Source organism: Centruroides sculpturatus, unplaced genomic scaffold, assembly GCF_000671375.1.
Source record: "Centruroides sculpturatus isolate CEXI.00-Female unplaced genomic scaffold, Cexi_2.0 scaffold544, whole genome shotgun sequence".
Classification (NCBI taxonomy): Eukaryota; Metazoa; Arthropoda; class Arachnida; order Scorpiones; family Buthidae; genus Centruroides; species Centruroides sculpturatus.
Genome location: NW_019384736.1, coordinates 92970 through 108987, shown reverse-complemented (window position 1 = coordinate 108987; position 16018 = coordinate 92970). Strand labels below are relative to the sequence as shown.

Genomic DNA, 16018 nt, shown 5'->3' with positions numbered 1-16018 from the left:
GTTTAAAAACATATGAAATTATTTCAAATGATTTATCTCATTTAAAAAGATGTTAGAATCAATATTTAAAAAAGAACCACGGTTTTTACTATCAATAATTAAATACTATTTTATGAGATATTGGAGGAGTTACAAAACACATAAAATATTTCTAAAAATTAGTTAATAAGTAAAAATCAATAATAATTAAAAAGTGATTTAAAACAAAACAAATTTTATGAAATCTTAAAAAGTCTTATTTAAAAATTTATAACAATATGATCGTTTGATAAAATTATGCTTTTGAAATTTGAAGGATTGGTTTTTTAGTTTCGTTAGAAAATATTAAAATGTTCATTTAAAAAATGCATTATCTTTCAATTTATCTGATACTTAACAAGAAATGAATGGCCTAATTAAGCATTTCTATATCACTCGTGATTTTTTATTCTATTATACATTTAATAACTTTTAAAAATTAATTGCTTATTATTTTTTAACTTTCTGTTTCTTTCAAAAAATTAATAATTTTATATTCATTTGTTAAATTTGTTTTAAATAAAATCATAATTAGTAGGTTAAAATCATTTGAAAAGTATATTCAGATATTTTATTAAGAAAAACTAAATGGATTTTCGTTTTTTTTAACATACATTAATTAGAAATTTTTTTTTTGAAAAATTCTACTTAGATTATTAAGGTTTAAATTATAATAGTAGTCAACTAATTTCAAGATTTATATAATTGTAATTTTACGTTTAATGTGATTATTAACGAATTTGCATAAGATATCGGTGCTATTATTTACTTAAGTAAATTTTAAAAATTTTTTACTTAGAAATTGTTTTATATTAGATAAAGATTCTTAAATGTATTCAAATTTTTCGATTATTTCTTTATGATTAAAATAACCTGTTTAAGGTTAATTTAACAGAATTAAAGTACCTTTTGAAAACTTTTTAAAAGTTAAACTTTCTTTGGTTCGTTCATTTTTCTTGAAAACTTTTGAAAAATATAAATTCTACATGTTACAGATTTAAGAAGTTTTTTAAAATAAATTGTTTCTAAGTATATAATTAATAAAAAGATCAATAAAATGTCTAATATTTTAAACGCATAATTTTAAAAAAGGACAAAATTTCTGATATTCAGCAATATAAATTTAAAAAATAAAAATTCTAAAAAATTAATTCTATTTATTTTATTTATAAAAAAGATTATGTGAAGTTTCTTGGATAAATAGATTTTATTAAAATACACAAATTTGAGATAATGTCATTTTTATGCTTTAATATGGGCAAAAGATATAGAGAAGTATAAGTTAGTAAAAAGTGTAGAAACCTTGCGTTATTTTATAATAGTTGTTTTAACATTAACGCGTTTCTTTTAATTATAAGAAATTTAGATAAAGAATGGAATAATTGAAAATCGGCTGATGTTGATGGAAATTATTTTAAATTACTATATTTATAAAGATGACCAATTTTTGCTCTATTTTCCACTATATTCAGGAATGCATCTCATCGAAGAAGAGCATTGCACAGCAATTATCTTGGTTGTTAACGTTTACTTCACTTTTAAAAATTACCTAGCGAATTTTAGTCTGAGCCATCGAATTTAAGCACTGTCAGTTGATACTGTTCTATAATGAGATCGTCCAAAGAAATAAAACAAGAATATTCTGAGACTTTTTCAAAATATTGGAATAGTATCGACTACTGAAGACATTTGTGGTATGTCGATAATGTTGCTCTTTGCTCTTCTCATTATCACTATTCGCCTTTCAAAATTTAATAATAATATTATTTTTATTTTTATCTGTATACGTTGTTCTAAAATTGGTGATATATCAATTTTTGTTCATGACCTCCTTTACTGATGAAGGGTAAAGAGCGCTTAAATAATATTGATAATAATGATAAAAGTATTGATCAATTATAAAAAATTCTTTCAAAATGTTTAATTTTTTTCTACTTTATAGTTACGTTTTCTGTTATACAATCGCTTGGAACGACACTTTATTGAAATAAAAATCAATTTTAATGTATAACATGTTTTTTACATTTGTTATAATTAAATAATTTTATTTTTATATATATCCAGTTAAGGTTTTAATGGAAATCAGGAACATCCGAAAATTGATTTTTTTATTCGCTATTTATCTAAGAAATTCAAGATTTATAACAAAATATAGAATATTAAGTATATTTTAACTAAAAAATCAAATGCAGAAAACTAATATTTATAACTTATACTTATGTATAATTGGACATATTTCTAATATTATTATATTGTGTAGTTTAAAATTTCATCACTTTAATAATTTTGATAGAACTTAATTACATTAGTTTTTGAGTGATAAAAGTTTTTTAAACAGATTTTTAAATATGATTTTAACTTTAAGATATTTTATTTTTATTTGATAATTAATTATTTTATCATTTAAAATATTAATTGTTGTTTTTTTATAGAAAGCAGTCGAGTTATTTAATCGATTAACACATCGTTCAACAATCGATAAATGATATATTAACATAAATACGCTATTTAAAGTTTGAATTGTAAAATATATTTAGTTAAAATTTTATTTACATGGAGAATTCGAAGAATTATTTAATGTAATTTGCGTTTTGTATTTTATTTAGTACATTGCATTTAAAATTTTTGCGTTTTTTTACTTTCAGTTATTTTAAAATAGCGATTGATTCTACCGAATGGTTTAAAGCCTTTCAATGAATAATAATTATAAAAATTGAAGATGTTATTATTATTTACATATTATTTTAATATTTATTTCAATAAAAATTTATTAAAATGAGAAAGTGTGATTGTTTTCTCTTATTTCGAGGAAATTTTCAAAATAAATATATAATAATTAGCGTCTGTTCTGCTATTTTATGAGTGTAAAAATAAAATCACAAAAGTAATAAAGCGTGATCTATCACTTAATAGTCAATTGTATCAGTAGTGTATATTCCTCTTCAAAGAAAACTCGTCACTTTTAGAAGATGTTCTTTGCTAAGAACAGAATGAAGACGAAGAATGAAGAATGTATCTCGAGTGTCGTCAAAGAACATAAATAGAAAAACCGTTAAAAAAAAAATAGTTTATAATTGTCACCCTATTGAACTAATGTAAATGAAACCGTAATTAGTGGAAACACTACGTTGTACTAAATAAAGACGTTCTCCAACCATAGGTGACCTTCCCGTCAAATTCCCCAAGTCCATCACTATTACAACCAGTACCCCTGTTGATAAACCGCAACAATCTGTCAACTGGTGTGGATGGGAGAAATTTTCATGCATGTATTGCTCGCAGTCTTTTTATTGGAAGTGGGCATTGCAGCGTCATCTGCGTGAATCGCACAACGTGGGACCAGCACAGATGGGGGCAGGTAAGTCTTATTGTAAATAATTACAGCTGTAAATACAGTAGTTCTTTGTCTAAACGAAAACTCCATGAAAAAAAAAATAACAACAATAATAATAAAACCAAAATGCTAAAGGTAGGGTGATTTTTCTGTCTATTCTTATTTGGAAAAGCTATCTAAAACTTTTAATAATTTTTCTTAAGTCATCCTTCTTTTGTAATCAAAATGTGTGATTTTTGTTTAATTTAAATCAATTTGTATTCTGTTAATATAGACGAAAAGTTTTCATTGAACATTTTATATATGATGTTCAAAGAAATGTTAATAAATAAAATAGGCTTATTGGAAATACTTCAATTCAGGATAATTTCAGTTGGTGTGAAACGTGTTATTTCCACAGTAGATGTGTTTTTTCTGTGCAGAATTGGAAATAGCAGAAGCATACAGAGTATCTTCTGTGAAGAGAGGTCGTAAACCTGGTAGCCGATTATGCGCCATATGCAAGAAAGTATTTTGCAACAGCTCCGAATTGACAAGTCATATGGCTTCCCATTGTCAAGCAGGAGAAGTTCCACCGCCCTCATCGCCAGTTTCAAAACCATCCGAAGAATTGGATGGCACAGGTAACCTTTCTTTTAAATATAATTAGTAAAAGTAATAATTAGTAAGGACGTTTAAAAAATACTATTCTTACTTGATACAGATTTATTCGCTTCATCTGGAGTTCCCGAAACAAATAATCAGTCTTTGGATTTGAGTGCCATTTCACCACCTCATAATTGTGCCGCTTGTAATGTTGAAATTACTAGCTTGGCAGATTTTCATTCTCATTTAACTTCAAACCCCATGTGTAGAGTGCGACAGTTTGATTGTCATCTTTGTCCTAAATCTTTTATCTGGCCAGTCACTTTAGCCAAACATTTAAAGGAACATACCATCAGCGAACCTTCCACAACTCAAAAAATTTGGTTTTTTTGTGATATATGCAGAAAGGCATTATTAAGTCGCAAAGCAGTATTATTGCATAAGAAGAAATTCCATCCTGAACAATTTACTCATCAATATGAACCAGCTATGATGGCCGAAGAAGATTCATCTGAATTAGGTAAGAATTTCGTTTACTATTTTGTCCAAAGAAATCTTATAGGTCTATTTTTAAATAATGAAATTACAGCAGTTTAATATTTATATATAATAACATTTCAAATTTTTTGTGTTTAAAAATATGAGCTAAACTATTAAAATTCGTATAATTTATAAATTTTAAAATATATTTTCAATTATTTTTTATTTATATAACACCTAGTTAATTAATCAAATGCATTTATTGTAAAATTGAATACAATATCCAATTTATAACACATTCAAAATATCATAAACACATTTTGTATAAACAAACAAGGATTTTAACCTTTTCGCAAAGTAATTGTAAATTATAATTGCTGTGCCAATCTTTAAACACCAGTATTAAGTCTTATTAATAAGTAAAGTCCAAGTAGACAATTAACAATAACATTTCCACAAAGTAATTTGGAAATGTGAAGATTGACCATTTTAATTGAAAGGAACAATTAGAGGAATGTTTTAATATTTATAAATATTACATTTGAAAACCTCATTTCTTATTAAATTAACCTTGGTCACTTTAATGCAATTTAAGAATTTACATGAATTATAGAATTTGATAATAAAAATTCACATTAATACAACATTTCACAGCAGTAATGTTCATAGATATACAATGTTATATATTACTCTTTATATAAATATAAAACTTGGATGGTTGTCTGTTAATTGATGGAACGAATGCAAAATTAAATTTAATAGAATGTATTTGTTTAAATTATGAGAATTTATTAAGAAATTATTGTGTAATGATAAATATCCATAAGTATTATATGTACACATAAACACACACACATAAATATATATATATATATTTATTTATTTTTTATTGTAGTTACTTTTATCTAATAAATATTTTAGTGTTAAATTATTCGCTATAATAATAAAAAATGATCAAAAATCAAAAAGATCAAAATGTTTAAAAAACGTTATCTTCTTTGATTCTAAAATTTCAATACCAAGATGCATTTAAATATTTTCGAAACGTATTATATTAATCGCTTAAGTTTATTTATATTTAGAAATTAGATCTACCTTAAAATGTTATTTATAATTTATAAAAACTTTTTGATATTTAAAAATGGCTTATAGATGAATGCTTTATTATAGAAATGTTTAATATTATTAAAGTTTATATTATTAAATATACTGGAACATTCTATGCACCGTAGATTTATATCAATTTTATTATTTTAATGCTAATGTATATAGATTATATATATCATAATCATTATTATTATTATTATTATTAAAGATCACTTAAATATGTTATACACTCTCCAGGATATGGCACATTGTAAAATTAGATTTAATCATATTTTATGTTTGTCATATAGACAAAGCATTTTATAGCAAATTCCAATAATATTCGTGTTGATGTTATTTTGCGTATTTTATTTTTTCAAAACATCTAAAAATGACGACGTAAAAATGTATATGGACTTAGCTACTAAGAGTCTAGAAAATGAAATGAACATTTTAGAAAATACGAGATTACCTTCTCTTATGCGTACAAGTAATGTACTTTCTATGAATATGAGTCAGAATATTAAATTTGATACCGAAAACAAATTTTAATTGAAAGTTTTTGTTTATTAATTAGTAAATCTTCAAAAACTATTTGAATTCGTAACAATTTTTGCTTTTCTGTCGCTTATTTTTTTATTTTTATTTACGTAACTAAAACTTGTATTTTATTTCTTTATAAATATAGGAATTTCTAAAATAGTAGTAAAAAAATCATAAAAGAATGTTTATATAATTTAAATGAAATATCTGACTGGATTAAACTTTTTGTCTTCCGTTTGATTTGTAATTGTCTTCGAAAATAGTTACATTTTTTAAAGGGAAACTCAATATGCTATTTTAAAATTATGTATAGCATTTAAATATTGATTACCTCTTTTAAAAATCTTTAAATTTATTTTAATTTAGAAATCTTTACTTTTATTTGCTTAGGTTGAAACTCCTCAAATTGATAAGAAAATTATAATCTATTGAAATGTTCAATATAGATTCTATATATATTTGTTTATTGATTAATTAAGTTAAATAGCAGGAAAAGCGTATTTAATAGTTTTGTACGTAAAGAACTTTTTAAAACTAGCAAATTTTTTAATTCTTTACTTAAGCCCAGGAAAATTACTTTTCATGTGAAGTGCACGAACGAAAATAAAACGAAATTTATTATATTATTCTAATTCTTGTAACTTTCATTTTAATTATACTTAGGAGTTCAAATACAATTGAATTGCTACAGATTAGAAGAACATTTTTGAATGTTCTACTGTATCAAGTTTCGATGTTTTTGGGCTGCAATTTTCTAATGGCAGACCTATGGATTTCCACTGTCATCTGCCTGTCCGTCCTTCAGTCCATCCGTTATTTGTTATTCTCGAGAACGGAGTTAGGTAGATGGAAATCGAGAACAGATACGGAAAGCTTATTTTTAAATTAAAATATGATTTAAAATTGTAACCCGGTATTATGACGATATCACAATAAATAACTACTGGTCAGTTACATTTTTCCCTTCATGATTATAATCTACGTAGTTAATCTTTCATGTAGGAGAGAAAATCTTATTGTACAGTACATTGCATTGATTAGCCAAATAGATGTAATTTTATACTAAATAATTTTTTGAAGAACTTTTTTAACTTATAATTTTGTTGTAATAAATTTTAATTAAATACAGTGATACCTCGACTTACGCTACCCCGACTTACGCGAACTCGGAGTTACGCGATTTTCAAATCTCGTCGATTCGTCTTTTGTTTGAGCGCCACGCGACTCTCGATTACTCACTCCCCCCACACTATTGTTCGGCTTACGTGTTCGGACGTGTCGCGCGGAATCAACACATAGCTACAATTTATTTTGTGTTATTTATTTCTGTGTTTGTTATATATACGGATACTTGAGAGACTCTATATGGTGATTTCTTGTAACCATGAACGAATCAAATGACGAGATAAGATTAATGAGAACATTTATTAGCTTACATACATCCGACTTGGATTTTACACAAATTGCGAAATTATACCCCGACTTACGCGAATTCGACTTACGCGGGTATTGCTCGGTCCCACCTATCGCGTAAGTTCGGCGTATTACTGTATTAAATCTTCTTAAATTAGGTTAATTATATATACTTAAATTGGTTAGATGGCCAATACATCCCATTTTTTGAATCGAGTTTTTGTCTGCCTGTATAATAAATAATTTCTCCGCAGTATTCTTTTTAGGGGTTGATTAAAAATTTTATATTTTAATCTATATTTTAGTTAGTATGAAAATGCATAATGTAGGTAATAAAACTGCATTTATGTTAAGAAAATTAACTCATTTAATAATTTTATATTTAAAGTTAAATAATTTTTATGCGTTATAAAGTACACATCATTGGAGTAGGATTATAAATTATAGTCTATCGGACAAGAAAGAACAGTCATAAAATACATCGTCAAGAAAGAATTTCTTCTGTTTTGTTTGATAAGAGATATTGCATGTTGTCAAATCAAAAATTTCGTAAGTGATAAAATATTATTTTATTAAATGAATTGTTTTCCCCTTCCGTATATATCGAGCGAACATCTTAAAACAGATTGTGCTTTTAGCAATTTCTCACTAGAAAAGTGAACAATAAAATGCACATGTTTGGAAAATGTTCGTGCCGCTGATAAATTTTTGAAAGAGATCTAAAACTGTTCTTTTAGTAATGAAATTACATCTTGCACTTTGCAAATTTCATTACATAGCAACTTTACAATGCTCGTCATCTTTATAAGAAAGGATATATAAAATTTTGGTTTTATTTAACTGCCATTTTTTATTGAAATATCAGCAGTTTTATTAAACAGGAGAAAATATTTTCTGGATAAATAATTAGAATATATTTATTGTCATAATAATCTACAAAAAACTTTAGTATAAACTACTGGCATTGCTATTTTGTAAATACAAGATTGTCATGAAAGAAGATAAGTGGACGATATAAATATATTATATAGACTATAAAATAAACTTTAGAAAACATTAAACAGTAAGAATGTACAAATAATAATTAATATACATATAAAAAGGTTAAATTAATCGTTATTGTTACGTTAAAGTAATGACCAAATGAAAATCAGTAATTATACTAAACAACGGCAATAAGTCTTATTCATTGTCAAATTTATGGCTGAATTCAAACGAAAATTTTGATTTTTGCAAAAACCTGACATTAGGTAAAATGATTCGATTGATAAAATTATGAGAAAATAAAACCTAAATTGTTTTAGCAGTTTAATTCATAGATGGATTGACAGACAATTTTTGTGATATTTTCATTCAGGTACTTGAAATCATTTACTTTAATCAGTGGCTATATTATCACTTTTATAATTTTTTTTGTATTTATTAATGTTATTAGGTGAAAAAGGCAAGCCATTATGGAGCCTTGACTTTGAAAAATAATTTCTGAATCACTTTGAATACATAAGAACAAGAAACAAATGTTTTAGGACTTGTTAGAATACGTTTGATAGTTCTGACTATTGTGTGTTTGGAAAAAATCCGTAATAAATCATAAATCCTGAAAAATTTGTGTAACATAATTTACTAATTCAGCATGGACCTTCATAAAAGACTTTATTTTTCTCTATTTTTTAATGTGAAGTGAAAAATCTTTTGAATAGCAAAGCAATTTAAATTATAAATTGAATTATTGTTCATAACAGTAAAATTTTATTTCGGTTTCTGTTGTTATTTAAGTTGTTTTACAGTAACTTTTATGACTATACTCATAAAAGATTCTGTAATATAACAAGAAAAGTCACAGTAAAGAACTTAGAATTGCGTTATATGTATTCCATACGAATAAGCATTTGAATATTGGCATACCCAAAATACTTTAGTTATTTTTGCTTTAATGTCTAGTTGCAAATCATACCTCGTTTTAATTAGAGTAAAATATTTGGAATAGAAGAAGTGGACAAGTATAGTACATATCTTAGCAAATCTGGCTAAGCTCTTCATAATCGTATGATGGATTTCCTCAACTCTTTTTTTCTTGATCTAAGTACCCTTCTGTGATGCTGCAAACTTATCAAAATGAAAAATACGAATTACTATTCTCTGTTATATTTCTGAAATTTGTTAATTAAGGTTACCTTAATATAATTTATGAAAAATTTCTTGCTGGTGTCTTTTATATGTTTGGTCGTCTAGTTTGCATTTCCACTTTTATTCTGAATCCAGTAAATTTCGCCGAGAACGCTTGATTTTTCAATATACAAGAAATAATATGGAAAGACTGTTCATCCGGTATGCGATAAACCTGGCCACCTCGGCAGGTTTAGCTTACACCTGGTCAGAAAAAACTAATTAACTGAACTGTTTAGAAACTAGAACAACGTGTAATTAAGATCATTTTATATTCGATAAAAGAAGAGCATTATTTGTCTAAAGTAACTTGCATTTAATCTAAACGTAAATAACGTGGTAAAAGATAAGTTTTAATAATCTAGATTAATTTATTCCAGCTATTTTTTTAACACAACAATATTGGTAAGTTACAATCCGCATTGCAAGTTACCAATATTGCGGTTACTTGTTCCATAATTTTTTTTTTAATTTTTGAAGTTAACTATTAAAAACAGTCCTTGCACACATCTTTTCTTGGAATTTCCTTGAAACCTGCCTGTTTTTTCGGCGCCGTTTTCATGATTCCATTTGCATACACTATCTGTTAAACTATCCCAGACCAGGTTTGCGTGAAAGTTTAAGGCCAGATCAATTTGAATCCATCCAACCAACTAAATACTCAATTCTCATGAATATCTTAACATTTAAGAGTTAAATGATGTTTATCCTGACACCTGAAGCATTAAGTAACCCAAATTACATAATGACGTAATCCTTATCTCACTTTGAAGCTTTTCTATCTGGTTTTCGGCTTAATGAAAATGGTTTCTCCCTTAGCAAAATCGCACTTTTCATGGATGGTTTGCTAGACTTAGTACGAAATGTTTGCATGTAATTTACTGGTGCATGTTAATTGAAGCGCTATTATTATATCCTTCAGTCCCTTTCTATTATGTCCTTCCTTAGCCTTAGAGCTTAGAGCTTAGCTGACGAACAAGGCGCGAAAAGTCGTTAGAAATATTCAAAAATTTTCAAGAAAATGAAAGAATGAAGGCAATTAAGAACAAAATTTGAAAATCACAGATTTCTTTATATAATTAGAAAGCATTTGTCGTTAATCTCATTCTTTAGTGCGTGAATAATGTCATTACACAAATCGATAAGCTTTTACCTATAAATATAATTTTTCAACGAAATGGAGGTGAATCAACATAAAGAATTGTGATGTTACATCCCTAACAAGACAAGTGCAAATATCATTGTATTTTTCAATATCTTGGAAAAGTAGAGAATAAACAGTATATACTATTTTATTTAATATAGACTAATGTTTTTGTGCTTACATGACGACAAAAAATAAACAGGAATGGAATGCAAGTATTCTATTCTCGTTTATTTGTTATCATCCAGTGAATTTTTTTTTTCTTTTGGAAATATTGAAGAGAGATCACTTCTGATATAATAATACTTTTAATATAGAGACAGTCATCGTGCCGTTAATATCAGAAAATGTTCTTAAAAAGGAAGGAAACATTCTACAAACTAAGTATCGATCAATCTATTCTACCGATCATGTTGCGAGCTAGATTATCCCATGATATTTTATTATAAATGTATTGTTTACTGAATTTATAATTATAACTTTATTTTTATTTCCCTTCTTACAACTATGTTTTGTTAATTTCTTTTTAATTTTATCATAAATAAATGTGCATGTTATTTCCTTGAGAAAATATTTGCAATTGTGCAATGCTGTTAGTTCTTCTAAATCTTTCATTATTTCTAAAAAGTTTTTTTTAATATTTATTAAATATAAGTATATATATGTTTTATATATACTTATATATATTTTTATTAATTTTGTTATGTTTAAAAATACTTCAAAGTAATTCACACATTATGGGCGAGATTCTCACAGGAGTCTCAACTAGAAATTTGAGAGAAAAAATATGATATTAATATAAAAACCGAAAAAGTAGACCGTTTACGCCTCGCACTACGCTATTATTGGATTATAGTAACTTAATTGGTATTAAAAAATACTAAGTAAAATGATTGCAGTCGTACGAAATTTGCTTCTAAAAAATGTTTAGCAAAGACGATGGAACACTTTGAGTTTATGACCTTTGCGTCGATTCATTATTGAACGTTTGTATCGTGTTATATAACTTAAAATCTCCATCATTCTATGGTTTATTTCTTTATATTTATTTCAAGCACCATAACATTACTTAATAACAATCATTTGCTTTTAAATATTAAATACAAAGTTATTTTACAAAATCACTTTACACAGATCAGATCTATTTTCTAATCTACAGATTTTAATAATGAAATAAAACAGTAAATATAAAACTTTTTACATTGCCGTGATATGTATTAAACAAGAATTTATTGAAATGCAGTATACAAATTTAATTAATAAATAATGGCGAATACATCGATAATTTAAAAGAATAATATTTTAATAATGTTTTCGATATGAATTTTACAAAGTGATAATTAAAGTTGGCGCTTTGTTATTGAAAATATAATTCACCTATTTAGATCTAGTCCAGAAGTTTTGAAGCTTTTTCTGCCACAAATACAGTGTTTATTCAAATAAGCAGCGCGATTTGCATGTTTTATAGCTTGCAACTGTACGTACAGTACAGTACTATTACAGGGCGATTATTATTTCTATTCTTTGGGAATTAGAGGCGACTATTAATAGAATAAATTGGATAATTTTTTCCACTTTATTATTCTAACAACAAGGCAACTCCCAACACTCACAACTTATTTAAAAATGCGATAAGAGCCTTATCTTGCTCCAATAAACAGCGCGCTTATTATTACTGTAAAATATGTCGTTTATAACTTTTTTTCATCTTGCAATTGTACTTTTTATTAATATAAATACATGTACAGTATTTTTAAAAGTTGCGCATATCTGGATGCAATTATTTTCAAGTATTTTTTCTGAACCAATTGCGTGATACGAAGAATAATTAAATGAACAATTGTTTTTCTTATATTAATATTGTTAATATTTATTATAAGTACTCTTGCTTTAAGAAACTGTATTGGCGTTTATACGAAAGGATTATCAATATATACCAAACAAACATTAATATACTTTTTAACGGTTAAAAATAGATGATTCGTTTAATGTATGACAATAAGTCTTCACTGTTGAATTAATTCACAGATCTTCACTACTTGGCTTGGGGCTACCATTGAATTTTGCCGCGCGACATTTTTTATTTCCGCCAGATGACGCCACCAAACAAGGATGAATTAAAAACTCATCAAATATATAATCTTCTTCATTAAATCCCGTTCATTCTTTAATTAAACTTCTATATTCTTCATATTGATAATAAGTTAAATATGAAAATAAAAAATACTTAATTAAACTTATTTACAAGTGTTTCTAGCATTTCCTGCCAAGTGTTCTGGCATTTCCATTAATTTCGAGAAATTACAAGAACTGATAAGAATTATTATAAATTTACTTTTTAAAATAGCTTTAATAAAGATTCTAGCTTTTGAAATGAATGATATGTACACTACAAATATAGTCGTTATCAATATCTCTTGTCGCGCTTTAATTGGGTCTAGTTGTAACTTTAACTTTCTGATCCATATTGCATAATACCTAGTCCTCCTCCATTCGTAACTGTAAAATATTCTTTTTACCGAATAATTCTCACCAGCATTTTGGTCTACCCTTATTTTTCTTAAACTTATATCTAACTTTTAAATTAACACTTCCTCACAATGTATAATGACTACTTTTACTGGATGTATTAGTTATAACTGAAATTGCCTTTTACGATTCCCAGTGTGGTGTATTGACTCACAATATGTCAATTGAGCTATCTTGTGTGAGTTGACAAATTAAGAGGATTGTTTGGGAGTCAGGGTACAAATTTGTTGTTATTATTTTATTAAGGAAGGTCAAAATTTGACTTTTTATTCATTCTATTTTAATCTGTTTTTATTTTGTATCAGTGTAAAAAGGTGTCGACGAATTAAATGTAGTGTTGAATTGAAGTTCATCGAGTTTTCTTCACGTATCTAACACCCAAGTAGAGGGCCAGTTTCTTCTAGAAAGTTCTCCTATAGTTACTCTCCTTGGCAGATTACCCTTCTGATGCAAGTCTTAACTAAAGCAAACTATTTTTGTTTTTACAATGTTTTTAATAAATCAAATATTAAGAATTAAATTATATTCAGCAACTAACAGACTATTACAATTGTTCAAATGTTATACTTTGATTTCTTACCACAAATAGCATAAAATATAAAAATAATAATGGACTTTCAATTTTCGGTTGGATCTCTATCGTTACAAAATATTATAAAAACTAGAATTTAACATATAAAAGTTGCTTATTTATTTAGTGTGAATTTTAATGTTAATACTAAAGATTATAAATAATTTATCTTATAAATTATATATTTGTAAAAAGTTTAGTTATTTATTTTTTTAACTGTTTATCAGATTGAAACTGACCCTTTATACAATTAAACCAGGCCAATCCAAATTGTTTCGCGGGCCGCTTTAATCACGCATAGGATTACGGTTGTCCACAATTTAGACAAACATGCTTTTAAAAAAGTAAAACAAATACAAAATGAATAAGATTTTATTATTATACCAAGAGTTTGTACTCGCACTTTCGCATTATAACAATGACACATGCAAATTTTCATTTATTTAATTGTTTTGGTATACACATAACGGAAAACAAAACTTTTAATAGATATATAATATCGCTTAGCGGGCCACACAATTTAACGTGACGGGCCGCGGGTTGGCCAGGTCTGAATTAAACGAATCTATTCAGAAATATTTCAAACTCTATTTAAATGAATAAATAAATAGAAAACTCCAACTCTAATGAATAGAAAATATCGATGCAATCCACAAAACATATTTTTGGTATGTTCCAAACCAGCGTTTCTCAACCTCTAACGAATCGTCGCCCCCTTCAATAAAACTGTTACGTAGTATCGCCCCCTTCACTACAAAATTCCGATGCAGAGGGACAAGGTTAATGCCAAATTCGTACTGCATTGAATAGACTAGTGACTAGTAATGTTGTTTGTTTAATTATTGTACGATATAACGAATAAAATATCTAATTATTCTTAATATAATGTTTTACTATATCACCCAGAAAATTGTTTTTCGCCCCCAAAATATAAATTGTTACTAATCGCCCTCTCAACGTGGAAAAACGTCCACATGGGGGCGATATCGCCCCCGTTGAGAAACACTGTTCTAAACTTTCGTCTAACTAAAGTTTAAAATATACCTGTAGAAATTGTGCAGAAATTATCTAAATTTAATTATAAAATGAAGTAATTTTCCAATTATTCTGCTATTACGAAAAGAAACATGCTCTTTTCTGTAAAATTTTCCTATTTGAAATTTATGGCATACATTATACCGACTATTTCCCTTTTCAGTTCTGTGTCGTAACTTTAAGTTCGCGTAAAGTGATACGAATTGAACCACCAGTAGCTTGCTTTAGATGTTGAAATTGATCTCGTAGTATTCTGTTACTATTCTGAATTCAGTCAGAGAGTAAAACACCTCCGGTAATTTCTCCTTCACTACGTCTGAACTCATAAAATTGTCTTTATAAAACTTTCCTGGTGTAAGTGTTCGAAAGATATGAAGAATTAACACTTTCCTTATTTGTCTTTTTGTTAATAGTCAAGTCTTCTAACTTTTTTGATCTTTCCTTTAGATTATTCCTTTTAGAACGAATCGATGAGCTATGCTTTCTTTCATTTTTTAACAACGTGAATCTACTTTGTTTTTTCACTTTTACGCACTGGTTACACAAAAATAAAAATACTGTAAATATATTCCAAACAGCGTCGAACAATTTGTTCAAAATTTAACGTACAGATTATCAAAAACAATTATTTTAATGTTGGTCTACTGTTGAGGATACAGTAGAGCGTCGTTTATCCGAATCAGTTGGGGACAAGGATTGTTCGGATAACCGATTACGTACGAAAAAATATATTAACCTATCCCATGTTGAAAAAATATATTAACCTATCCTCCGTTGCGCGTCGCTTCGCGTTGAATTTTCGTCGATATTAAGCTTAATGTAAACTTTTTAAAATAATAATCGTGGCTATTGTATCGTTAAAAATTATTTCTTTATTTTTTACAAACGAAATAAATATATTGAAAAATATAAAAACAAAAAAAATTATACTTTAGAAGTTTATCTAGTATCAAAAACGTTCCATTCAGCACGACACACAGTCCTCAGAAAAACACCACACAAAAGTACCAGTGCTGCCAGCTAAAACACACACATCAACAAAAAAAATATTGGAGTAGCCCAAGATATAGCCAAAGATTGCAGCGCCACAGCACTAGCGAAAATTTAAATTTGC

At 26.8% G+C, this 16018-nt stretch overlaps 1 protein-coding gene across 2 annotated transcripts in view; it reads left to right on the top strand.

The window, feature by feature from the left end:
• Positions 1-16018, top strand: part of LOC111628280 (zinc finger protein 79-like) — a 367779-nt gene that overhangs the window by 276522 nt on the left and 75239 nt on the right. For both annotated transcript variants that reach the window (XM_023372029.1, XM_023372028.1), the window contains exons 5-7: positions 3179-3376; positions 3775-3975; positions 4056-4457. In XM_023372029.1, coding sequence (XP_023227797.1) covers positions 3179-3376; positions 3775-3975; positions 4056-4457 — 801 coding nt within the window. The remainder of the gene's footprint in view (positions 1-3178; positions 3377-3774; positions 3976-4055; positions 4458-16018) is intronic.